The 27,877-nt window shown below is 37.9% G+C and overlaps 1 protein-coding gene across 2 annotated transcripts in view; it reads left to right on the top strand.

Annotated features, from left to right (window-relative positions):
- Window positions 1–27,877, top strand: part of LOC139943232 (polypeptide N-acetylgalactosaminyltransferase 16-like) — a 79,693-nt gene that overhangs the window by 41,471 nt on the left and 10,345 nt on the right. The window contains exons 5-10 of one of the 2 annotated variants that reach the window (XM_071940063.1): window positions 498–565; window positions 8,158–8,223; window positions 11,413–11,534; window positions 14,091–14,178; window positions 21,563–21,647; window positions 25,240–25,343. In XM_071940063.1, the coding sequence (XP_071796164.1) occupies window positions 498–565; window positions 8,158–8,223; window positions 11,413–11,534; window positions 14,091–14,178; window positions 21,563–21,647; window positions 25,240–25,343 (533 nt within the window). Of the gene's footprint in view, window positions 1–497; window positions 566–8,157; window positions 8,224–11,412; window positions 11,535–14,090; window positions 14,179–16,605; window positions 16,694–21,562; window positions 21,648–25,239; window positions 25,344–27,877 lie in introns of both variants that reach the window. The other variant, XM_071940059.1, reaches the window with a different exon arrangement.

The following is a 27,877-nucleotide window of genomic DNA, read 5'->3' on the forward strand; positions in this document are numbered from 1 at the left end:
ATGCTCTGCCCGGAAGCCATTTTGTTGTCAAGGGTTGATGAGAATTTTGATGCTGCATGAATTGGCCTAATGGGAATGGTTGGGAAATTCAGCTTCAATTGTGCATGAAATCAAGTTGATAGCTGTTAAAATGTTTGTAGGCATGCATTAATATCATACATTGAAGGCGAAGAACAAGATTTTATTTTTCCAGATTCATACTCTCTAAATGCAATAGAGTGAAAAGGCAAAAGAGTGAAAAAGCCATATGAGGGACAACTCTTTTTCGAGTGGTCTTCCACTCATCTTTTTGAGTGATTTTTTTTTCACTCTGTCCAGGAGTGAAACCCCTCTAAAAGGGTGAAATAGCCACCACTCTTTTTAAAGAGCCATATGAGGGACAACTCGAAATGTAAAGAGTGGTGTTTTTCACTCTTTTACTTTAAGAGAGTACGAATATTATCATTATTTTTATAAACCTTTCAATTAAGTCAAATTTCTTTGTTGTCTTGTTGCAGTGTATTAAACAGAAGTCCTCCACATCTTATCAAGGAGATCATTTTAGTTGATGACTTTAGTGATGATCGTGAGTATATTCATTCACCTTTAAATTTGCTTCCTAAAGACACTGGACACTATTGGTAATTGGCAAAGACCAGTCTTCACACTTGGTGTATCTCAACATATGCGTGAAATAACAAACCTGTGAAAATTTGAGCTAAATTGCTCGCCGAAGTTGTGAGATAATTATGAAAGATAAAACTCCCTTGTCACACGAAGTTGTGTGCTTTCAGATGCTTGATTTCGAGACCTCAAAATCTAATTCTGAGGTATCGAAATCAAATTCTAGAAAATTACTTCTTTCTCGAAAACTACTTTACTTCAAGGGGACACGTTTCTCACAATGTTTTATACTATCAACCTCTCCCCATTACTCATAATTAAGAAAGGTTTTATGATAATAATTATTTTGAGTAGTTACCATTAGTGTTCTATAAGATAGCAGCGCGATGAAGTGAAAACTAGCACAGTGAGCACAAAATTAATCAGCCATTAATCAGCACTATGAAATTAAGCCCTGGATTTACAATAACAACTTGACATGCTAACAAGTCGATCCATATAACTAAGACCGACATCCCAAGGCAGGATACCTGTATATGTATTCCCAGAAGGGACACTCCTGCTGTGCAAAAGTCTAATTAGCAAACTCAATTCCAGCTTACACTCATTTATTAAACCAACCTATCATCGCAATGTCTGTTGTGGTACATTGCACCAGCCCTAATGATAATCGCAACTGACAAATCACTGTACTGTACTCTGTTTTGCTGGGTTTTTAATTGGGTCACTTTATCGGCACGCTGCTTTGTAACTCTCAGCATGTCTACAAAAGCAACCACATGTTGTCCTCAACCCTTTCACTTTCCCCCCACCCGGACTTATTGTTTTCTATAAAAGGTAGAGATCGGAAACTTCACTGTTTACAATCGGGGTTTCACTTTAGATGTTGTGAAGTGATATATACATGATTAAAATGGACACTTGAAGGTGGCGATCGCCCTTAAAGGCACTGGACACTATTGGTAATTACTCAAAATAACTGTTAGCATAGAAATTTACTTGGTAATGAGTAATAGGGAGCTGTTGATTTTATCAAACATTGTGAGAAATGGCTCCTCTGAAGTAAAATAGTTTTTAAGAAAGAAGTAGTTTCTAACTAAAATGTTAAACCAGGCTTGAAGGCCTTAGGCATCTGCAAGCACACACATTTGTGTGACAAGGGTTATTCTCTTGCAACTTCGATGACCAATTGAGTAAAAAAATTCACATATTTGTTATTTTATACATATATTGAGATACACCAAGTGAGAACACTGGTCTTTGACAATTACCAAAGGTGTCCAATGTCTACTTCTACCTCCATACTTAAACCAAATGCCGGTTCAAACTTTGGAGTACCATTTAGAATGCTGTTCAGCTAGTCCGGCTGGTTTTCGTTTATTGAGCCCCCTCTACTACTACATGTTAATCACAGATTGTTTATAATTCCCACAGTGTTGAAAGGGAACCCCAAAACATAGACCAGTGAAAAAGCATGGCGGACAAGTGAAATGACAAGCTGACTGGTCACCATATGGTCACTGAAAAAGTCAGCCCCTGACTTTTTTTTAACACTCTTTGATTTTTAATTTGACCACAAGGGAAACTGACTGGGTAAATTTTTTAAATGATTTTTGGGGTTGAACAAAAACTTACTGGAGTGGGATTCGAACCAGCGACGTGCCGGCGCTCTACCAACTGAGCTATCTAGCCCTATATTGGCAGTCTCCCTATTTTGTCAATATCTTTACTCTTCGATTTTGTATGATATAACTGCTTCGTTTTCAATAACAGTGTTGAAAAAGCTAGATAAATTGTAGGCCTACAATTCCTGATTTCACCTGTTCCTTGATGTGCGACCCCGAGAGTAAAGTGCATGTGTAAAAGCAGCGGCCTACTTTAACTCGTTATGAATCAGTAATAACCTCTTAGCCGCAAAGAGACTTAGGTTTCACCTGCCTGAGGTAGAACTTAAGATTTTGTGTACGAGTTGTTGCAGAAATGGCGGGACAAATCGTGAGGACTTTCATTTTTCTCGGGCTTGGTATCTGAGTTACAGGATGGCGAAATTGCACCAAATGAGGAGTGTGTATCGGATGTCACTTTCTAGGATTGCTTTTCCTGTATGTTGCGTGAGGGCTCTTATCTTTAAGGATGCCATGATGTGCCTATGTTTGTTGCTTGCATATTAGCCCACTTTCCAGCAGTTCATTTCCACTTCACTTTAAAAAAAAACACTTTGCTCGCCTGAAAAACAAATCTGCAATTACAAATCTGCAGACAGATTAGTCAGCTCTTCTCAAATTTGCCATTCTTTATCAACAGTGTAAAGGTTGTTGTCCTTTCACACGAGGTACATTTGGTAATATTTTGCAACCATGCTAAAGTTAAGCAAGAGACCCTTGTTAATCGCTGTCATGTGAAAGGTTTAGACCAAAAAGGGCTATGGATTATCAGGGTTATGGATTTTGTAAGGCTCTGAATATTAAAACATTGCTGTTAATGAGATTTGCGAACGAGAGAAGGGGGGGGGGGGCGAGAAAGCCTTCATCTAAAAAGACACTCTTTGACATATTTATGCACAAGTATGTATTGTCATTGAACTTCAAAAGTTGAATCGTATTCAGCTCTCAAGAAAGAAATTAGGTTTGATAACGCTCTAGTGTTTCATCAAAAACACTTGCCTAGGAAAGTACTTTGACTAATAGAATTTCTATGAAATTAACAATTTCCAGTTAGCATCCCCAAAGGATATATTACATGCACTGCTCCAAAATGCAGCGCTGTTGAGTTTCCGTTCATTTCCTGATGAAACCTTTTTTGAACCTGTTGGAGGTTGGGAGAGGCTGTAGCATTATAGAGTCTCGGGAAAGAAGGCGGTGTACTTATGCTAGGCGGCAGTGGTACATGATCTTTGCCAACATTGATTTTTTACTCTCGGTCGTGACGCACATTACACTGAGATTGGAAACCCTAATGAGTGATGCACAATTGAGTTACTGTGTTATGCATCACGCCATGATCATTTGTAAAATGAATATAAAGGGAATTTAAAGGCAGAGTATAGTTGTTTTAACCGTTAGATTATTCTGATCCTACATATATGTGTGTAGACATTTACAATAAAACTAAAATGTGAAAAATTTGTTTCAAATGGTCATCACATTTTTTAGATATCGCTGAAAATCCGGAGCGAGTTGGTCCTCGCAGGAAGAATAATTCCCAATAGGAATGCACAATCTGAGAAACTTTACTGACAGTAACGCTTTTCAGATAAAAATTTATATCTTTTTACATAACCATACTACTTCCAAGTGAAATGTTTCTCGAAATGCTTTATCACTATCGAAAAGTGCTGTAGGCTTCGAAGCATAAGTTTTTATTGGCATTAATAAAGAGTGATTACCCAACATTTACCTTCCCTGTTAAGGCACTGGACACTTTGGTAATTACTCAAAATATATGTTAGCATAAAAACAAACTTGGTAATAGAGGTAATTTTTCACCCAAATACTTGAATCTGAGAAAGACTACAGTGAACCCTTTTTTTCAGGCATCTGAAAGCACACAAGTTTGTGCAACAAGGGTGTTTTTCTTTCAGTATTCTCTTGTGACTTTGATGACCAATCGAGCCAAAATGTTCACAGATTAGTTATGTTATGCCTATGATGGGATACTGGTCTTTGACAACTCCCAAACATGTCCAGTGCCTTTAAATGCAGCTCTGACATTCAGGAAACCTTTTCAACATTTAAATGGGTAATAAAAAAAAGGCTATGATACCAATTTGTTTTTAAAATAAAAATTTAGCTACCGTTATATCCAGTTCACTTTCAAGAAAGCTTCCACCAAAATATTATTGGAATTTCCAATTCACTGATTCCACTGTCAGCGGCCTCTTTTCAATTTCAAGAAAGGAATTTACATTGTTTGCAATTCATTTCAGGTGACAGAATATCTCAAAAGAATGACTGATTATTGTAGGCCTTCTGCGTTCACACTCCATCGACTTTTCACCTGCTCGAAATGGGGTTTTCAACATAAAAGGGGAAATGCTGAGTGCTCTGTGAAATTGTTAAAAAATTGATGCCATGAATAACCGATTACTCAGAAGTTTTTGATGCGCTTTAAACCCAAGGCTTATCCTGTCCCAAGTATGAGGCAGAATCTTATATTAATAATGTAGGGCAAATGTTTGTAGAATGGCCGAGTGGCTGATAGGTTTAGAAGTTGAACAGGAAAAAACCTGGCGTTGATTTATTATATTCTGAAACACTCTCCCATTTTTTTGCTGGATCTCTGTATTCAACCACAGACATTGTGTCGCGAATTTTGTCCATATAATACAATCATTAAAGTTGGTCAGAAAGGTTCTGTCCTGAAATGTGTCACTAACAATCGGTTCAATCATCTGTAAAGATTTTATCATGAAATATGTCACCAACAATCTAGACAATGGTCCATGAAGAATTTGTCATGATAATATTATTTGTGTCACCAACAATCAATAGATTACAAGTCTTAGGACCTACACCATAAAAAGTTAACTGGTTGATCAAAGAAATTGTGAATTAATGTTGGAAGCCATTCAACATGGAACTGCTGTATAAGCAGGGATCACACTAGTCTTGGCCCAAGACGTTAGTGCTCGATATTGGATACTATGCTCAGTTGTAAATCACTAAAGTGCGCTCTCTTACGGTATGATTTAACACTTGACTGGCGAGCTTGAAATCTGGACTAGTCTTTTGCTCGCCAGTCAAGCTCTTCAGTCAAAGAGGGCACGCCTTAGCGGTTTACAACTGAGCGTAGTACACTATCCAATATCAAGCAAAAACGTCTTGGGCCAAGACTAGGATCACACCAAAGTTTACGATACAACCTTTGAAGTAGCAGCAGAGCTAGGGGTGCACCCATCACAACTTTTTATTCCAAATGTCTAGTAATAAACTGCAAGCCAGAACTGACTGGATAAAGTTTTGTATTACAAAATTCACTGTCATTTTTACATCCCGGTACAACTGAGTAATAATTAAGAAACTGAGTCAAAGATATCAAACATTGGAGTAATCACCCACAGGAAGTTTAATCAAGGAACTTATTTTCTGTCGTAATATATCAAATCTAACATGATGTAATGGCCCAGTTTCGGTTGGGGTCAAAATATTTGATTTGTGTAACAGGATACCTGCCTGACTTTGAGACAATTCTCTTGGGAAATTACGGATAGATTAAGGAGGTGGGTGGAATGAGGTCCGGTTCTTCTTCCTAACCACAGAATAAATATGAATTACGTAGAAGAGTAAGTTGACCAGGAAGCCAGGAACTCTACCTATGGGTCTTATGATGATGAACACATCAAGTAGTTTAAGACGCAACGGAATCTCTAAAGAATCCCTTGAAATGAGTACATCCGTCTCTGAAAGGGGGTGTTACAAAAAGCTGTTTTAGGGAGTAATCAAGTTTCTGAAAAGCAATCCTCCACCCACCTCTTTCTTTAGCTTGAAGATCCTCTTTCAAAGGTCGCTTTTTATTCCTTTCGTGAAGAAAAAGAAAACTCTCTCGAAGTGTCATATGAAACTTATGAATATTTAAACTGGATTGAAGTGAAGCTACTGGAATGGAAAGTGATATACATGCAAGCTTATACAGGCTGTATAGACACTTGATAACTGGAAAATAATACCTGTTTGTTTTTACTCTTACAAAATAAATCATACTATAGGCGGGAGATATTGTCAAGTTCCACTTAGATACGGTTCAACCATGTTTTAAAATCATTTCAGTATTGAATGTCTCCTCATCCAGAGTGGGTGGGTGTGCGGGTTGGGGATAAGAATAGTAGTGGCAACTTATGTAGCGCTCATATCCATCACTTAGTGACGCTCAAGACGCTTCTACATTCAGGTTTTTTTCCGGAAGGTATTTTAATACCTTCCGGAAAAAAAAAACGCTTTGTTTTTGAAGTATATGACCTATCCCTTTACATACCACAATGTAGTGGTTTACAAGGTGCTGTGGCACAATATGCAGCCAATCAAACCAGGAACACTGGGGTGAACACCCTTCAAAGTGCTTTGGGTTCTTTTACTGCATTACACAACAAACAGGACCAAAAGTTATTCAATTGCAATATTGTCCAGAATGAAGCAATGACATGGATGGGTGATCAAGCATTTAATCTAGCACAAAGTCAACCCCTCTGAATACAAAATGTACATGGCGTTAAAACATTGACCAATTTATTACAATTGGAGGGCTGACCTATGGGAGACTTTAAGATGCCAGTCGGCCAATGGCCGTTCCGGCTTTCCACTAAGCTCCACCCACCGCGCACGTGAGCAAGACACGTGTACAAGCACTCCCAATGACATTCTGCACGATTCTGCCGCGCGTGCCAAATATACGTGCACGCATGACCGAGTTTGTCCGACCACAATCATTGCTGTGATTGGTCAAGTGGGTGAACGCGCACAGTTTGATTGACAGGCCTGATCGGTTCATTACACTTCATCAAACTGTTAAAAAAAAAAAAAAATGCTTTACCAATACCTTTGTTAAGTAAAAAGTTAGTGGGGCACGAGTCGCAACAATCTGACTTCATGGAATGTTAGCTGGTAACATGTTTTTGCTAAGCAAGATTTTCCTGTGCTTAGCAGGTTTTTGTGCTTACAGGCATTATGAAATTAGGTCAAGGTTTTGCGGCAGAAAAACTGTTTGATAACTTTCCCTTGATTTTGTATCTGAGCGAGCGAACATTTCAAAACCCAATATGTTTACATATGCTGCCATCCCTGAAAGTCTGCTATTGAGAGTTAACACATCTTACGAGTCCACATTTCATGTTGCTGCTTAAGCATAGCAAGTTGGCTAAGTTTATAACAATTTTGCCTTTAAGAATGTCTACCAGAATATACCAACCAAACACCACTCCATATATTATGACCAGTATCCTGAGTGTTTTTGCTTAGCTGAAAGAAAACTAACTATTGTGTGTAAGTAGCTTTATGACGAGTAGGATTTGAAACTTTGCATGGTGGAAATACGGTATAGAAAGGTTTGCGGTAACACCATGTAATGACTATCTCTAATGAGTTGGGGTGGTTCTGAAAAGAACCGTTGGTTTCAACTCAACGTTTCGATCAGTATGCTCTGATCGTCTTTAGGAGAAAGCTTTCTCCAGAAGACGATCAGAGCATACTGATCGAAACGCCGAGTTGAAACCAACGTTTGTTTTCAGAGCCACCCCAACTCATTAGAGATAGTCATTACATGGTGTTACCGCAAACCTTTCTATAAAGCTTTATGACATTGGGTCAAACAGGACTTGAATTACACAGTTAGCACATCTTTCTCTTCCCTGTTGGTTTTTTTTTTTTTTTTTTTTTTTCTTTGGGGGGGGGGGGCATGTGTTGTACAAATTTGTGACACTGTGTTGCTTCTGAGGGGTGTAATTACACTACACAAGTTGAACAATCAATCGCACCAAATGGGGGAAGTGATCAATGGCGTAAGCTGACATTATTAGCCGGAAACCTACTAACCTACTTAATCGTCTTGTGTTTGATCCGACAGCTGAAGACGCTGAGCTTCTTAGCCAAGTCCCAAAGGTGAAAGTACTACGCAACAAGAAGAGAGAAGGTAACAGCATGAGTAACACCGTCCAATATAACCCAGACCGGCCCCCATTACTCATCATGTCAATTTAGTTGATTAGCACGATTGGCGACACTGGCTTCGTGCTTGGCCAGATTGCGTGCAAATGTCATTTATGTCAGGAAACTTTTAGCGATTTTGTTCCCCTTCTTAATGAAATTAATCGAAAAAGGACTGCAGGAAATAAACTTGATAGGTTTACCTGACACATTTGTTTCTAGTGTAATGAACGGAGCATGATATTCTTCCAACTTAATTCTGTTTTATTGATTTTGTGGCCCTTGGAAAAAGTTATTGTTATTAAAGACACTGGACACTATTGGTAATTGTCAAAGACCAGTCTTCTCACTTGGTGTATCTCAACATATGCATAAAATAACAAACCTGTGAAAAATTTGAGCTCAATTGACCGTCGAAGTTTCGAGATAATAATGAAAGAAAAAACACCCTTGTCACATGAAGTTGTGTGCTTTCAGATGCTTGATTTCGAGACCTCAAAATCTAATTCTGAGGTCTCGAAATCAAATTCGTGGAAAAGTACTTCTTTCTCGAAAACTATGTTAATTTAGAGGGAGCAGTTTCTCTCAATGTTTTATACTATCAACAGCTCCCCATTACTCGTTACCAAGTAAGGTTTTATGGCAATAATTATTTTGAGTAATTACCAATAGTGTCCACTGCCTTTTTAAAGGCCTGAGGTCTATTAAAGCCTACACCATGTTTGTTTGTTTGTTTGTTTGTTTGTTTTATTTCCATTTGTACAACAAAAAATACAACAATGATGATTTCAAGTAAATAAATACTGTTATAAATTTAAATTAAGTACAAATGGGGGTTGCAGCCAGAGGAGGTAAGACCCTCCTGTAGTGGAGCACCCAAACTGCTATAAAAAACATGTGTACATGTAGGTCAGGCTTTGCACTCCATTAAGTGTTCCTACTTTTTTCAGAAGACGAAATATTATGCCTGATAGAAACTTCTGAAAAATAAGCTTTAGTTACATCAGAGCCTGCATAAATCATTTCCCGAATCTGTGTAGTTATTAGTTGGGTAGATGATTAAAAGTTGATGGGTTTACCTGACAGATTTGTATCTACTGTAATGAAGCTTCTGGGAAAAATAAGCGTTAGTTGCATAGCGCCTGCATAAATCATTCCCCTAAGCTGTGTAGTTATTAGTTGGGTAGATGATTACAAGTAGGCCTAGGGTATAATTTATCAAGCTTAAAGTACAAAGTTAAAGCATAGAGGTAGGATTGGTTAAAGGTACTTTTTGAAGGAGTGACTTATTACTTGTGGTCTTTGTAAAAAGGTTTTCAAAAAGGTGAAGAACTTGTTGGTTGTTACATATGCAGCTAAGAAATAGGTCGTTAAAGTCAAAACCCTTTCCTTGTCATACAAATTATATAGTTTTGTTCATGTTTGAACAAGCCTTTTCTTCTTGGAATTAAAAAGTATTTTGAGCAGTCATGACTGAAAATGTTGTTGGGGAAAAAATGTTTTGCCAAATTAAAATATGGATAGCAGTGATTTTCTATGAATTAATTTACCCCTTCTATACTTTAAAAGTATATATAGCAAAAACTGCACAAATTATTAAGTTAAACAACTTGTTGGAACCTGGGATCACCTCTCTCTCTCTCACTGTCAACATGTTTGTCTTGTGGTACAATTTTGCGCAAGAATTACGGTTCAATTCATAGACCCCGCCAATGCTATGCTTTCTGAATGTAAACTCAGATGGGCATTTGATCTGTCAGGGAAGACTCTCAGCTGTTTCCTTATGTCACAACTTCAGTTTCCTCTGAATTTCTACCCCAGAGGGGGATCAACTAATTTTACCCGCAAACGATCGCCAGATATAACTAAATTGAGTAAAGCCAGTAGCATGTGCCACAGCAGATCATAACAAGAAAAAATAATAGATACTGATTCAAAACACTTTTACTCTCACTCAATGAAAGTTTGTTTCCCTTCCTCTCAAAATAATTGCCTGTGGCAAAAGACCCCTGGGTCTGTGAAATCAAATTCACATGTCGAAACATCAACTTGTCAGGCGGAAGTTCCAATGCACTTTTGCTCATGTCATTCTTCATGATGGTAGAGTCATGAAAGATTGGTCATATGGCTGTATATGTTATTGCTTCGGTTGTTGACAACCTGTAGACTGATGGAAATTTGCAAAACAAAAATCATTTTGTACCAAAGTTCTCTTTGTATGTTCTGTTTTATGTATTATGAAAGCACCACTATCGTCATGTGCAATCTATTTTATGTGCTGCCCATAATATCCATATTATAGCAAGAGAACATTATCACTCTAATCTCTAAATGTAAAAGAGTGAAAGGACACTCTTTGAAGAGCCATATGAGGGACATCTCTTTTTCGAGTGGTCTTCCACTCTTATAGATTGCAGTTTGCATCTTTTTTGAGTGATGTTTTCCACTCTGTCCTGGAGTGAAACCCCTCTAAAAGAGTGAAATAACCACCACTCTTTTTAAAGAGCTATATGAGGGACAACTCAAAATGTAAAGAGTGGTGTTTTTTCACTCTTTTACATTGAGAGAGTAACCAGAAATACTATTGACTTTGGGATGTACTACGGCAACACAAAATCAGCAAAATACATTTTGCACTTTTGTACTTGCCTTTGTTTTAATATGCGGCTCCATTTTTGGTGCATTATTGATTTTTAGACTCATTCCAATCTTCTGGGTGTCAGAAACATACACAACACCTAAATTCTTCTCAAATTTCTCTCAAACATTATAAACCATGAAGTGTTTGTTTTTCTAGGGTTTTGTTTTTTTTGCTTTGAAAAAAGCAGTGTAACCAAGTTCCCATGTTAAATGTTATTGATCTTGAAAAGTCTCAGTCACTGTAATTTTACTCAGCTTTTAAATTAATTTGACATTCAGTGCATCTAAATTAAAGGTTCTAAAAAGCAGATATTGAGTCACAAGCAATTTAATTATTTATCATATTATAGTCTGTCCATATATGTTTTTCTCAATCATACTGTATGTTTTCCGGCTTTTAAATCAATTTGACAAATCTTGTATCTTAAGTGTTCTTAAAAGCAGATATTTGAGTGACAAGCAATAATAACTCTTAATCATATTATAGTTTTTTGTATGCAGTATTTCCATTTATATATTTTTCAATTCTTTTCAGGTCTAATACGCTCGAGAGTTCGAGGGGCCGATGCAGCGACCAGCAGTATTCTAACATTTCTTGATAGTCATTGCGAAGCAAATGTAGACTGGCTACCTCCCTTATTGCACAGAGTCCATCAGGTTAGTCTGGGCACGGACCCATTAGTAGCGGTGTAATTTGATAATGGATGGGTGTTCACACTCCATTGATAGCGTTCTATATTTGATGTTGTTCAAGACCCGACTGGAACTAAAAAACCATAGAATTCATTCACTGGCTACGCGGCCACGCTCAATAGAAACCATGAGTGAATGTCCTTAATTAATGCATCTTACAGTGTGCTGCCGATTTCTGAATTGCAAATATGATTGCGGAGAAGCTTGTCCGGGAATTCATGCATAAATTCCTATGAAAATTTATTATTTGGATGGATTTTTTATCTTTTATATTCGTTGTGTGGTTTTGATATGTATCTTCCATGGCTTTGATTTTCCATCCACTGTATGGATTAGACTTGTGTAGAAGAGCAAGCTTGAGGCATTAGATCTCCCCATGTTGCGAACAGTTTAGCCAGATTAAAGGGACTTTTGTCTCTGAAGAGTGATTTCAATTTTATCCTATAGTTAATTCATCAATAAACAGACAATACAACCAACCTGTCATTATAACAAACAACCTATTATACCTTTAAAGCCATTATACACTTTCGGTAAACAGTATTGTCCAAGTCCCACACTTCGTGTATCACAACTTATATATAAAATAACAATCCTGTGGTAATTTAGGCTCAATCGGACATCGGAGTCCGGGAGAAAATAACGGGAAAACCCACTCCTGTTTTCGCGCGTTTCGCCGTGTCATGACATGTGTTTATAACAAATCCGTAATTCTCGTTAACGAGAATTTATATTGTTTTACCGTTTTCTCAAAAAGTAAAGCATTTCATGAACTAATATTTCAAGAGAAGTCTTTCACCATTGCCTTCTGTAAACCCTGTAAATTATTTGTAAATCTGTGAACTTTTTTTTTTTTTCTGTACCGAAAGGGTCCAATGGCTTTAAAGAGCAGGACCCAATTTCATAGAGCTGCATTAAAAGTAGCTACGCACAACGAAATTAATCTAACTAGAATGAGGTTACCAGCCAAACTATCGTTCCTTATGTACAATCTGTGACTGGTATCCTGCTCATTTCTGCTTAGTAGAAAATTGTGAAACAAATTTTCTGCTGAAGCAGCTCTATGCTGAAATTGGGCCCACGTGAGCTGACATTTGATAGATAGGCATTGGAAAATTCCAGACTGAACCCCCACACATCCTATCCCATGATGACGTCATGAGAAATGCAGGTTGAGTTTCATGCGATGCTTGACGTCAATCAGTCATCTACCTGCTCAAGAAAAAAAGAATTCTAAGTAGGATTTGAATCTTTGTATATAGTGGGCGTATAATCCGCTGAGGTGTGCAATAGCACCGTGTGTAAATCTCTTGTTGAGTAGTGTTGATTCGGAAAAGAACCGGTGGTGATTGACAATTCCAAGTTTTTTATCAGTATGCTCTAATCGTCTTCAGGAGGATGCTGGACTATGTTGCTGAAGACTATCAGGGCATACTTTTCAAAATGTTGATTTGTCAACTACTTGTTCGTCTTAGAACCAAAGCTTCTCAATAGAAATTCAAACATGGTGCTACAGCATAAGCCTCACGTAAAAAAACATTATGTCAATTTAAAAAAAAATAAAAAAAATAAGAGAGGCAATTTCTCACTCAAATATTAATAGACTGCAGACCTCAATTAGCCTTTTGTTAGGCATCTGGAAGCACAAAACATTTTGTGCAACAAGGATGTTTTTTCTTTCATTATTCTCTTGCAAATTCGATGACCAATTTATTCTCAAATGTTCACAGTTTGTTATTTTATGCCTATGTTGGGATACACCAAGTAAGAATACTGGTGTTTGACATTCAAAGCTGTCCAGTGCTTTTAACAGTAAACCTGTTAGTTCTTTATCAGTGGTAATAAGTATAGTCGCTTTGCTAAAGATGTGCCATGGAGACAATGTTGTAACAGCTGATCTGACAAACTTGGCAAATAAGCAAGGCTTTCGAAGCTGTTGGTCACGTTTTGAGATACCTTGTGAAATTGTGATCAATAATGGATAGAGTTTCCATGCAGCTTCTTGAAATAGTGTGTGTGTGTTGTGAAAACTGTGTTCTACATTTGGAGTGAAATGAACAAGCAAACACAGCGCCTGGCACCTTGGTGAAGAATTTAGATGTTTGTTTTTCAAGCACAGCTTACGTATCTTTCATGAAGAGATTATTTAGTCTCTTGGATAACAAACTGCATAAAATACAAGTGAAATTCCTGCTAGTTTGAATTATCCAGTAATAGAATAAAGCATTGTTAATGAAAGCTAAGGTTATTTTGCAATCTTACCCAAATGCCCCAAAACAAATACTACTGCAATTAACTGTTCTTTCTCTAGATCTTGGAACTACTTATAATTATTTTGCAGAAAGGGTGGAATTTAGGTAATACTCTGAATAAATGACATGCCTTTTACTAATTATTTATTTCAGATGTAGAATTTGACCTCAGAAAAGATTAGTAAAAGTTTGAGATAATAACAAAAAAAACGATTATTAAACTTTAAGAATTTTGTTTCCACCCAATGCTTCACTGTTTTTTTCCTAGGAGCCTACAACTATTGTGAGTCCAGCCATTGATATCATATCAATGCATACATTTGATTACACAGCTGCTATGGTCGACCTACGAGGAGGTACAACTTTCTCAACAATTCAAAACATCTCAATTGATCGACTTCATTAACATAATCACAATGCTTATCATGGGTGGCTGTCATAACCTCACTAATAATACTATCTCAATTCAGGCATACTTGTTGACCCTTCTCTTTTCTCGTCAGTGCATATCTTATCATCAGACCATAGTTTCCCATCTTTTATTATTCCTCCAAAGTTCATTAGCTCGGTGGTCTAGTGGTAAGGCATCTGCTCTAGCAATGCAATGGTTATGGGTTTGAATCCCACCCGAGTGGTTTACCCGTGATTTTTTTTCACAGAACTCGGGAAAGTACTGAATACACAGTGACAATAATAATTGGTGTAAGGGTAAAAAACAAATGATAAATATACAGGGTGCGTTCGATTAGCTTCCTTGGGTCTACCCTGCGGTGCTCACTTGGGTGAGTCCCTGACAAGAGCTAAACGAACCGTTCTCGTAGTAACGTCATGCACCTTGGGCCTGCCCCCAAGTGACCCACTCCACAAGCAGGGCACTCGGGACTGACCCGGATGAGCCCCTGGAATGAGGTCAGAGCTATTCGAACGCACCGGGGGCAGACCGGGGTCGACCCAGGGAAGCTAAAAGAACGCACCCATAGTACTTTATACTCTTCATACCAAAGAGTTGAAATGCTTTTTTAATTAGGTGGATAACAAATTTGCAATCCAGGTATAGATTTTGCGCTACTCAAGGCAGCCCACACAAAATTATGGTCAATATTCTTGAAGAAGAAAAGAAGCTCTGTAGTAGGATGATAAAAGATAATTAAGGACGCGTATTTGTACAAAACATTCTTTGTATGAAATACTATTTGATGCACTAAATTGAATGTCATGGTAGTACTCTACAGTACTCTTACTACTTTTTGCGCTTAGAAAAATCAGGGGAAAATGTGATTTAATAGCCTGAAAAGTCTATTAAAGGTTACACCATGTACGTGTAGGTCAACCCTTGTACTCTATAAAATATTCCCACTATTTTTCAAGGAACATGTATCATGCTTGAATAGAGTAGGAGAAGAAACTAATGTAAAAAATTAGATAAATTGCATCTGCCTTTTCTTCTGTTCCATAAAACGTGGTTTTCTAACAGTCAGGCAGACCTACTATTGATTTCTCTTTATCAGTTCAATTGAACAGTTCACAGGCCTAGCACATAGTAATACAGAAAATGCACTATTTTACTTGAAGGTAGTAGAGCCTGATATATCTTGCCATACACTGCTTCGGATTTCTGAAGCTGGAAACGCTTCAGTGACATTGAAACTCTCTTTTATCAATAACTGTCATCAGAATCAATGGGGGAATTAAACGAGTGTAAGCTAGACACTCGATGGTGGCTGCTGATAACTTTCATATCCCAGGGTCTCAGACATTTCAGGGTGTTGAAACTGGAGAGGCGTGCATGATGAAAAGCCGACAAAGGGAATCCAAAGAAGACATAAAAAACTTTCAAATTAGAGATAAGCGAGCTGCATTTGTCCAGTTGATATTTTGTGTGGCGGGGTGTAGCTCTGAGGATCATATTTCTGTTAAAGTAAGGGTTGTTCTTTTGGTTGAATTGTTGTATTTTTCTCTGTGCTTCGATAATATGGTTCCATTAATGTTTATTCCTTATTTGCAAATGGCGACCGACCCCCCCCCCCCCCAAAAAAAAAAAAAAAAAAAAAAAAAAAGATCACAATAGCACTCTCAACAGTTGTATTTACCATTCTGAAAGCTGTGTTGTCATAAGATATGTTTTGTTTGTTTTACAACTATTTTTCTGAAGGTTTTAGAGCGGTTGCTAGCAACCGGTTGGCGCATGAAAGAGTTAACTGACATCGTACCAAGCATAAAATATTCTCATGTGGATATCTAATGCTATATTTCCTTCGCAGACATTGGTGTATTATGGGCTTTTTAATAATCACTAACCGGGTTTCTATCTTCTCTCTTTCTCTCTTTTCTTCCATCCACATGTCACCACTTTGGACATCTGCTTAACATCTGACCAACTAACAAACCAATCAACCGACTTTGAAAACTCAACACTCATGCTACAATTGTGTGACTCATCATCTGTGCTCCAAACACTTTTGGAAACTCAACCCGATCATCTCAACTTGTTACTCATGTGATACTCCTAACACTCACCGTGTGTGCTTCAAATCTTTGGACGATCGTTAAAACTCTCATGTGATTCTCGGACACTGTGACTCATCATCCGTTCCTCCATCACTAATCTCTCATGAAACTCATCTGTTACTCCTGAAACTTTTGTGTACAACTCGGTGTGGCTCACACTCAATTCGCACTCAATATCATCCCGACATTTCAACATCGCCAAAACGGAACTCATGAAACTCACCTCGCTGCTGACACTCACATTGTGGGTGTAACTCATCATGAACACTCACCAGGATTCTACCCGTGTTGTGAGTCCAATCATAGATGTCATCAATATGGATACTTTTCAGTACATTGGGGCTTCTCCAGACTTACGAGGAGGTAACATTTACCATACTTGTTTTTACCGCATGAGTCAGCAAAGTTAAATTTGTGGGAAAATATTCAAAAGCTGGATGAAAAGTTTGTCTTTTTAAGAAGAAAAACCCTCTTTTAGGTTGTGATTGTGAGTTTTTAGTTACTCCATTTATTCACCAAAAGAGAATGGCCAAAAAGAAAAAGAAATAACTCTGCAAATTGTGGTTTGGTTTTTAAATCAATACGGGTTGTTTACAGCTATTTGACCAGTGACATGAGTACCTCTAATAGCTATGCACTCTGGCATTCAGCAATACCTGCAGCCACACCGACCAATAATTGAGATCCTCCGCTTTATTAGGGAGCTGTTTATACATCAATAGTCATAGCATTGATCAAAGCAAGAACAAATTGGAATGTTGTTTTTCCTGTTTGAGTGTCTGATGTATTTAATTTAGGATTTCGCAGCATTATTAATTTGTTTTTGTGCGTCACACTCAGCATGGGATCTCTAGACATTCACATCCAAGTTGCGCCTGGCAAAATAAGCCTTGCTAGAGTCATCATGATTTATCCGTTTACGGTTTGGCTGGGATTCCATGTGTCCGTGTTGTATAGTGTAGCAATCCTTTAAAGCCATATGAATTACTCAAAATAATTTTTAGCATAAAAACTTACTTGGTAACGAGCAGTGGAGAGCTGTTGATAGTATAAAACATTGGGGAAAAGGCTCCCTCATAGTTTTTGAGTAAGAGGTAATTTCTCACTTTAATATTAAAAGACTTCAGACTTTGTTGTTTTATGCATATGTTGAGATACATCAAGTTTGAATACTGGTCTTCGACAATTACCAAAAGTTTCCAGTGCCTTTAAGTCTTGCAAACGCATCATGGTTTATCAATTACAGGGGAAAACTTGCTGAGTGATGCAGACAAAGATTATGCAGTTTATGTGAACATTGCAAAAGTAGAAAATTGTGCGTAATGCATTGTACGTTATGCATAGTGTATAATCCTTTAAAATGAAATGCACATAATTTTTATGGATAATGCAGTTCGCAATATGCATACATGGAATGTGCTTTGCTTGTCGTACACTTTCATTTTAACGCTTTGCGCAATATGCATTCTGCACAATGCAACAGCCACACAGATATCCGGCCTTATGTGAACCCAGGTTAAGGAAAGCGGAAAGTTTGAAAAATGTAAATTCCCTGTGTATAAATTACTTATGGCTTGTCATATAGCACATGTCAAATGGTAGAAATACAAGTGTGAAGTGTGACAAGCTCCATGGTGTGAACAAGCTTGTCTGTCAGTGTCTGGCTAATGATGTGTAATCTTTTGACCTCAGTGAGGACACATTTTCCACTCTTGCTATGACATCCTTTCACTATCCTGTGAAAACACTGCAAAAACTTGGGGTGCTAATTTGTTACTTTCCAGTGTCTAGTATGTGACAACTGTAAACACAGACACTGTGGTAACTAGACTACCAAATACTACATTGTTCGGTATTCCCCCACCACAGTAGTGTGGTGTGGGTCTACGAGGGAATACTTACCCGCAGAGTGAATTACTGCATCGTGCCTGTCGGCCTATAGGGAAATATGCAAATGTTGTTATTCGCTCTACAGGTAAGGTATTAGTGACACAGACTCAATTAAGTGAGTATTCTGTTTGAAGCGTCAAGACCAAACAAGCCCTTTTCAGAGCCAACACTCCCTCACAAAAGATTGATTATTTTACATGGTTGTAGTTTATTCTTTTTATCCATATAAAGATAGCTGTGTTACAATGTAGTATAATAGATGAAAAAATAACTTGATGGTAGCACTTAGTTGTTGCTATGAAAGCTCATGCAGTTTTTCTACTGTTTTTAAGTGCTATTATCAAGTTCTTTTTTTTTCTTGTTATCCACACTTCTTATGACAAATCTGGAAGGGAAAGATACACCTTCGCCAGTCACAGTGACTTGGAATTTATCCAACATGTCTTCTGACTTAAGACCCCCACTGACTTAGCCTATCAACCAGAGTGCAACTGCACTGTGTATAATTTTAGCCTCAGACTTACAAAAAATGCAAACCTCAGCTCCCCATAGTGGGAAATCCCACTTGCCTTGGAAAAGAGATGCTTTGATATGGGGGGGCTTCTCTGCTGATAGACTCGACTCAGCCATGATTCACCAAACTCGTCTAGCCATGCCACTAGAGGAAATCCTTTACATATCAAAGTTTTGGTTCAGCGCAATTTTCATGTTCGACCGTTAGTCAGGTTCCAATTTCCCCTCACTGTCTTTTCTTACGCCCGTCCGACAGCTTAAGTTACTTGGTCAGGGACTTTAGCAGGGTCTTGGGGCTGTGTGATGAATAGCTCAATAGGAAATGAACAAACAAAATTAAAACGGCTGACTTTGATGTGGGGAGACTTTCTGTTGTTGACAGGCTTGAGCGATGGCTATTTCCTTTGCTAACAGCAATACTTTCAATCGTTTTATCAGTCTGTTTGTTTCTAGAAATCGTACATTTTCATAAAGCTGTGTACATTAAGATAACTCTGAATGAATCACTTGTACGAGCAAATTACTACAGTATCTCTCAATCTGTAAGCTCACTGACAATAAATTTAACACTGTTGCCACTCCTCTCGAAGAATTTTCCACACATACACACCACTCATGTGGATCTCAAACCTTCTTACACTCTGGCCAAGCACTATGGAATAAACTCCCTCCAAATCTCTGACTATCACTACATAATATACAAGCTTCAAAATTTATTTTAACAACTATTTTTGTGCATAAAGTTCCATCTATTTAACTCAATACAGGCCCACTTGCTTCTACATCATTCCTGCGCCAGGAGTTGTTTTTTGACACACATGGCGCATTATAAATTGCCACTTTTATTATTATCATCTGAAACACAAATAAAAATAATTTTAATAATAATTGATTGAACTTATTACTGTGCTCTCTCTAGGGGACCAGCCTGCTCGAGAGCGCATAACAATTTAACACAATTCCAGTAAAAAATGTATCCATCCAAAAACAATCAAATGCGTAATTACGTCAAAAATCCGTTACAAAGTTACAGCAAGTAACAATTGGTAAAAATTACATCAAACAAAGCCAGTTAAGACCCCCAAACCAAATTAGCTTAACTTGTTTCTAACAATTCAATCAAACCAAGGGTAGTAGAAAAGTGTAGAAAATGCCGTACAAAACGAAATCCTTTAATGTCGTTCTCATTCAGACATAATCAAAAATGGCAGCTCATATCCTCGCTTTATTGTTGGTGTTTTATTGGAAACTAGTGGATGAGAATGAATGTCTTATCCCTTTCAGGGAGCATGTGCTCTCGTTGTTATGTTACTTCAAGATGCTGGAAGCATGGAGGAAGGAACTTTCCATGCTTCAAGCAGCCGTGTTATACTAGTACTATAAGGGCAATGACCGGACCACAGCCTGTGAAACTAATTATGAAGAAGGTTTAGTTGTCACCCAAGGGCTCCCCCGTTTGGGGACCAATGATATCTTCATTAGGAGAAGAGGGTTCTTACTAAGGGTAAAATTATACCCCAGTTGGGGTATTTTGTATAAAAATTCCACACTATTTCAGTATAGCGTGGTTCATCCTAATTATCATTGACTTGTCTGGGATTAAACCAACTGGAAGCAGATTCCATAGTTCCCACAGATTTTTTGATGATTTCCTGTGTATTATGGGGCTCGATTTTACCAAGCATTAAAGGCTGGATACCATTGCTTATTACTCAAATATAATTGAGCTAGTGATAGTATAAAACATTGTGAGAAACAGCTTCCTTTTGAAGTAAGTTAAACGCACTTTTTGAGAAGGAGGTAGTTTCTCATTCAAATATTAAAAGACTTCAGGCCTAAAGTCTTTTTTAGGCATCTGGGAAAGCACAACAAGAGTGTTTTTTCTTTCATTGTTCTCTTGCAACTTCAATGACCAATTGAGGCAAAATATTCACAGATTTGTTATTTTAGGCATATGTTGGAATACACAAAGTGAGAAGACTGGTCTTCGACACTTACTAAAGGTGTCCAGTGCCTTTAAGGACCTTCAATGACCTCAGTAGAAGTCTGGGTTCTCATCGGGGTACAAGTATACCCCAATTAGGATAGTTTACACATAACTCTTTCAATCGGATGCCAATGTACACATCATTTCATTATTACTAACATGCCTCATTTCATCGTCGGGCTTGTCTGCGCTGAGACATAAACCCGACTAAAAATAACTCACTGAATTCCCCCCTTGCGAAGGGATTTGTGTATTTGACAAGCTGGCTAAACAGCCTACAGTGTAAAGACTCGTATCACGCAGACATCATGCACTGAACCACTGCATAACGCGATTAATTACCGCTCTGTAACCAGACATGTCGCTCTTGAGGGCATCTGGGGTGTCACAACCTTTTCTCCTATAGTCTTAGTATTTCATAAAAATTTCCTTAATACTTTATTACTAATTTCAACATTTTTTGCCCGCATTTTTTTTTTTTTTTTCAATGGGGGAGAAGGGGATTTGAAACAAAATGTCACAAATTATCCAAGCAATGAAATTACAAGCGACAAACAAGTCGCAGGCTATGGAAACACACATAGAAATCTTCTGTTCTCAAGCCTCTAGAGTTTAAAAAGCCTGTGAAGCTTTGAGTTTAGACCATGAGTGACCCAAGTACAAAGAATGGTTCAATTTCTCACTTAACTGTTATCCACATTACGTGAATGAAAATCAAATCAAAAAGAACTACTCGGCCCTTCCATATAACAAAAAGTTTCATATAAGATCATTTCTGGGTAAATTGAGAGCGTTTTTTTGTCAATTTTTGACATTTGATTGTTTGTATTTTTATCATGCAGGTTTTGACTGGAGTTTACACTTTAAGTGGGAACACATGCCCGTGGACCAGCGATCAAAAAGAAAAAGCTCTCTTGAGCCAATCAGGTATGTGCTTTCATTCTCTGGCCTGACCAATTAAATGCTTCCTTACCAAACTTGTAACCAATAGGAATGCTTGTTTGTTAATTGTGTCCTGTGCCTTAGGACCTCTTGTCAAAGACAGTGTTGTTGTTGTTTCACATGAAAATCATGCTACATGCAGGACTAAGTTGAGTTTATAACTTTAACAACAAAATATATTATCACAAAAACATTACAAGTTTGAAAAGAGAAAAAGCAGGGCCAGCCCCTCTTTAACAAAGAAATATCTTTTTCAGCAGAAACCTGTGACCGGCCAAAATGCCATTTAATTTACAGTGTTGTGACTGGTGCACTGCTATTATTTCTTTTGCTGGGCAATTAAATTTGTTGGACACTATTTCCTGCTTAATTGCTGTCATAAAATTTCTCAATGTGTTGACTTTGGACTGCCAAATTACTTTCATATTACGCTTCAGCAAAGTGTGTTTTCTTAGCTGGAAAAACTTACTGTTGAGGGAAATAATTGTTTTTTCCTTCTAAGGGAATTGTTGTGGCCAGGGATTTGATCTTTTGAACCATTCCAACAAATGGAGATTCTGTCCAAACAAAATATGCTCATGGGTGAGGGAAATAGTGTTTGGTTTTTTGGGGTGCTTGTTGTGGCCAGCGATTTTATCTTTTGAACCATTCAAACAAAATGTCCAAGCATAAATGGGAAAAGGCACACTGACACATCTGACCTGTAAATGCGGAAAAATGCTGAGTGAGGAAATTGATTATTGATTCTGTGTTTTGCCACTGGCGTCAATTTTCTGGCGAGCTACTGGGGATGTTTTCATTTCACGAAACTGTATCCACTAGAGATTGCCGTCAACCCGTGTGACTGCAGTAATCTAATACAAAACGAACTCGGAAATGAGAATTAAAGAATTGTGGTGGAACAGGCAGCTATTTGGGAATGGGCCAGCGTTATAAGATGTGATTGAAAAGTAGGAGTTGTACTACAAGTTGGACAGGTTGATGAAGTGGGGAGGGGGAAAATCCTGGCTGTTACTCAAAAGCAATGGGCTGTTACAATGACAAGGGACAATGATAATCTAAGTAGAACATATATAGGATCTGAGGCATTGCATGGTGAGGTATCAATAAATATTTGGTTTGCGGTAACACCATGTGTGTATCTACTTGCCAGGTAGAGTTTGTTCTTAGAGAAACTGTCTTGCTTAATTCTACTACCACGGAGTAGATTGTTTGGGTGTTCGGGAGACTTCTCAGTTCTGAAAAGAACTGTCCTGCTTATTAACTATTTACATTGGCGGATGGTATAGAAATAGACTGGGACTACTACTTTAGCTTATAGGATCGTAATTAACTGTACTACCGCGGAGTCAATTTTTGGGTTTGGTCTCTAAGAACAAACTCTACCTGGCAAGTTGATACACACATGGTGTTACTGCAAACCAAATATATATTAAGTAGAACATACTCTCTTTTTAAAAACCCTTTGTGTAGTATGAGGAATGGTAACAAATAATAATAATCGGTTTTTATATTACACTTTACACACCCGAAGCGTGTCTCAAAGCGCTATTATAACCCCTGGAGCTAATTTCATAGAGCTGCTTTAGCAAAAAAATTGCTTAAGCACGAAAATAGCTCGCTTATTTTTCACATGTTGCTGGCAAAAATTTCATACCATTTACATTGCTTGTGACTGGTATTTAGCTGTTGTTTATACCTAGCATAACAATTGAGTGGAGTCTTGGCCGGTAATCTGATTTTACTAAGCAAGGATTTGTTTGCTTAAGCAAAATTTTGTGCTTAAGCAGCTCTCTGAAATTGGGCCCTGGTCACTGGGTCATTTATTCATTCCTTAAACCATCTCGGCTCCCTGGGGAGTACATATAGCCTTTGCAACAAATATGAATCAACCATAAGAACCATCTTTGCCCTCATAGGTATACATTTATCCCTGGGTGGAGAAAAAGCAATTATAGTTTTATGTCTTGCTCAGGGTCACAAGTGTACTGACAGGGACTCGGAACAGAAACACCAGAGCTTGAGTTCGGTGCTCTTATTCGCTCAGCTGTGACACCCAGTACTGGTGGATTATGATAATAATAATCATAAGTAGAAGAAGCAGACCGTTCTTGTAAAGTGCATTACACACGCAGTCCCAATGAAATGTACAATGTGCTGTCTGAAGATTCATTTATTCATAAACCCAAAGCCTCTAAAAGGTTAAAGCATGCAGCTGTTATTATAACTGTCTAAATAAATTATGTGCCTGAAAGGTTTTCATAAAAATAAAAAAAAACAGTTGCTCGAAAGTACCCATCACTTAAGTTTTTTTGACAAGTATGTACTGCAAAAGTCGTACATTGAGAAAGCTGCGTTTCTGAAAAATAAAGCAATTCTTCAAAAACACTCAAACAATAATTAAAGTCGACTCTCTGCTGCCTCTTGAAATCTAAACAAATATATTTTGTCTACTACTAAACGGTCAGCCTGTGGTAGTTTTTGTTAATTATCCCAGAAAAAAACAACCCTGGACAATGGCCTTGTTCCCAAACTGACTTGCTGCCAGTTTTCATAAGGCACTCAAGCCAAATAGGACCAACTTTAATGCCTAAACTTATCAACTCCAAAAACGTTATTATTCAAAAGTAAACCGTAACAAAATTCTAATAAGCTTTGGGCATTAAATGTTGTGTGGTGCACCCCTTAGTACACCGCTCTGATGTACTGTAGGTCACTACCCCCTCATGCACCCAATTAGGAAATCCTCTCCATTATTTGTGGCTTCATGTGTAGGAAAAGACACATTATTCTATGACTTGGTTGATTAAAAGGGATAACATCAGCATTGTGTGATCGATTTAGACACTTCAGTCAAACTCTTCTGTCATCAGACTAATTAGAAGGCATAGGCTAGAGCACTAAATTTGCTATTTGGGTGCTTTCAGGAAGCATTACTAATTTAAGTTAAGGGTACTTAACTTCAATAGTGTTTAAAGGGATTGTATACATTTGGTAATTGGCACAAACCTTTTGTTTCAATCCTATATAGTTGTAGATATACCTAAGTGTATAACCTGTAAAAATTGCTACTTGGGTGCTTTCAGGAAGCATTGCTAATTGAAGTTAAGGGTACTTAACTTCAATAGTGTTTAAAGGGATTGTATACATTTGGTAATTGGCACCAACTTTTTGTTTCAATCCTATATAGTTGTAGATAATACCTAAGTGTGACCTGTAAAAATTGCATTTCAAAAGTTGGTAGCGTTTTGGAGATATTTCCAAACATCTGGAGTCATTATGTCCACGCAAAAAGAATTATCCCCAAGAGGAATAAACATTCTGAGAAGTGTTACTCCAGTAATGCTTCTCAGATTCAAATTTTAAAACTGATATCTTTTTTCCATAAATACATCGCTTCAAAGCTATTGACAAAATAGAGAGACCTGGGCTAGATAGCTCAGTTGGCAGAGTGTCGGCACGTTAATCCGGAGGTCAATGGTTCAAATCCCACTCTAGTAAATTTGTCTTTGTTCAACCCCAAATCTTTTTAAATTGTGTAATTTATTTTATTTCAACTTTTTTGTTCTGAATTTAGAACACCCATGATAGCTGGTGGACTGTTTGTTATCAACAAAGACTGGTTCAACAAACTTGGAAAATATGACACAGAGATGAATATATGGGGAGGAGAAAACTTTGGTAAGTAAATGTCATTTACTTTAGTATGCGCCATCCTCTGGGGTCAATGTTCCCACAAGTCAATCTAAATCTGACTGGCAGCCCTGAACAAAGTAGGGAGGCTGCCAAAATAGGACTAGATAGCTCAGTTGGTAGAGTGCCGGCATGTTAATCCAGAGGTCTTTGGTTCAAGTCTCGCTCCAGTAAGTTTTCCTTTGTTCAAAGCCAAACTAATTCTGACACACTGACAGTACCATCTACTCTATGACTAGCTCAAACCCTCTTGAGGAGCGTGTAAGAAGTCGTCAGCTCAAGTTCCTTGGGCCCGTACTTCGGATGCCAGATGATGAACTTGTCAAGGTTTACGCTCTACACACACCGACCTTCTGAAAAAGAAGACCAGGAAGGCAACGCACATCATTCCTGACACAGTACAACGTCTGCTTGGAGATGATGAAGGCATGCTACAACCAAACCAAATCTCAACACTTGCCCAAGATCGCCATAGTTGGAAGAAGCCTGTAGTCGCCTGCTCTGCAGCTGAAGGATGATGATGATGATGATGATGATGATAGAGCATCTTCTATATGGAGCTGAAACCTGGACCATGTGAAAGAGATTCAAGATCAGCTGAACTAAAATAAGCATTATAAATAGTTTGGACTGCAAATCACTTTGGGAATTGAGTTATTGAGGCTTGACCTCAGTGCACCCTCACACTGTAAATTCCTCCTCATTCACAATGAGTAAAGCAGACATTTCTGCCATGTCTTTCAATCACAATTCAGCCATTTTATTCAAAGTCTGAAGAGGTTGGTAATCTAATAAATCACTGGTGTCCTTTAGGGACTTGACCTGGGCCCAATTTCATAGAGCTGCTTAAAGACAGTGTACAATATTGGTAATAGTCAAAGACCAGTCTTCTCACTTTGTGTATCTCAACATATGCATAAAATAACAAACCTGTGAAAATTTGAGCTCAATTGGTCGTCGAAGTTGCGAGATAATAATGAAAGAAAAAATACCCTTGTCACACGAAGTTGTGTGCATTTAGATGGTTGATTTCGAGACCTCAAATTCTAAATCTGAGGTCTTGAAATCAAATTCGTGGAAAATTACTTCTTTCTCGAAAAAAATGGCACTTCAGAGGGAGCCGTTTCTCACAATGTTTTATACCACCAATCTCTCCCCATTACTCGTTACCAACTAAGGTTTTATGCTAAAAATTATTTTGAGTAATTACCAATAGTGTCCACTGCCTTTAAACAAATGTACAACCAAATTATGATTACCAGAACAAGGTTAGCAGCCAAAATACCACATGTACAATCTGTGGCTGGTATTCTGCTAGGGGGCCCTAGCTACAGTTCAGTTACGATCATGAAACAATTGGACTGACTTTTGTCATTCAAAAATAGACATTTCAGCAATGTCTTTCAATCAGAATGCAACACTTGTGTTGTCAAAGTATAGGTAGGTTGGTCTATTGTGTCCTTTAGGGACTTGATTGACCTGGCTAAGGATGACTTACATCATGCAACAATTGGACTCATAACTTTAGTTATTCAAACGTTTCAAAAGTATTCAAAAAGTACAGTATACTCTGCTCGTCTTCAGAAGAAACAAAACTTCTTCTTTGCTTGACATCCACCTTAAAGTCAATTGCACTATGATGGGCCTTTATTTTGACAAAAAGTGACCTCTGCCAATATGTTGTGACTTCCTGGCGAAACACAGAGGGGACTTCATTTCCATTCATAAACAAGAAGTGCGCTGCAGGCCACGAAATCAAAACAAGAGTTTGATTTTGATTTCCTACTGAAAACATGAAACGTCACTACCTTCCCGCTTTTGGCAATTCCCTTGGGGACTATTAGATTGATGTGAGTGGTTCCACCCATGCTTATGATCTGATGACTCTATGTTCTTTTGTCTTTGGATGTTCCTTGCCCTTTATTGGGGGGGGGGGTGCATTTGCTGTTTGAGTTGATTCCTTGTTAAGACCACCGTTAACACACGATAGGCCAGTGGTTAGGCTACAAGGCTTGCAATCGCAAGGTTGTGGGTTCGAATCCCACAATCCAACCGCTGATTTCACAATGACTAGATCACAAGTTCTTGATTTGTGCAATTCATAATCATGGACGTTAAACCAATGTATATGTGTGAGAGATTGGCTGTTGCCAGCTTGGTGTTTCTATCCCGTTTTGGGAGTTCAAGGAACAGATACTGACCCAAAAAAAGGACTGTCAACATGCTAATTTGGTCAGTGGCTTGTAATCTGAAAGTTGTTTAGGTTCAATACCCACTTTAGTCAATTTGTCTTTGTTTAACTCCAAATTACTGACAAATTTACCCTCTCAGTTCACCTTGTGGCTTATTATTTAATATATTAAAAGCAGGTTCTCAAACATCTGGCTGTTATTCACTTTTGCGAAAAGGGGTGTTTTCCCGTTACTTAGTCATCATTTGTTTATCGCCCTTTTGCCATGTGTCGCCTTCCTTTCATGTCAGTTACTCATGGGTCCATTTTGAAAAAAACAAGTTTAATAAAA

This window comes from Asterias amurensis, chromosome 1 (assembly GCF_032118995.1).
Source record: "Asterias amurensis chromosome 1, ASM3211899v1".
NCBI classification, from domain to species: Eukaryota; Metazoa; Echinodermata; class Asteroidea; order Forcipulatida; family Asteriidae; genus Asterias; species Asterias amurensis.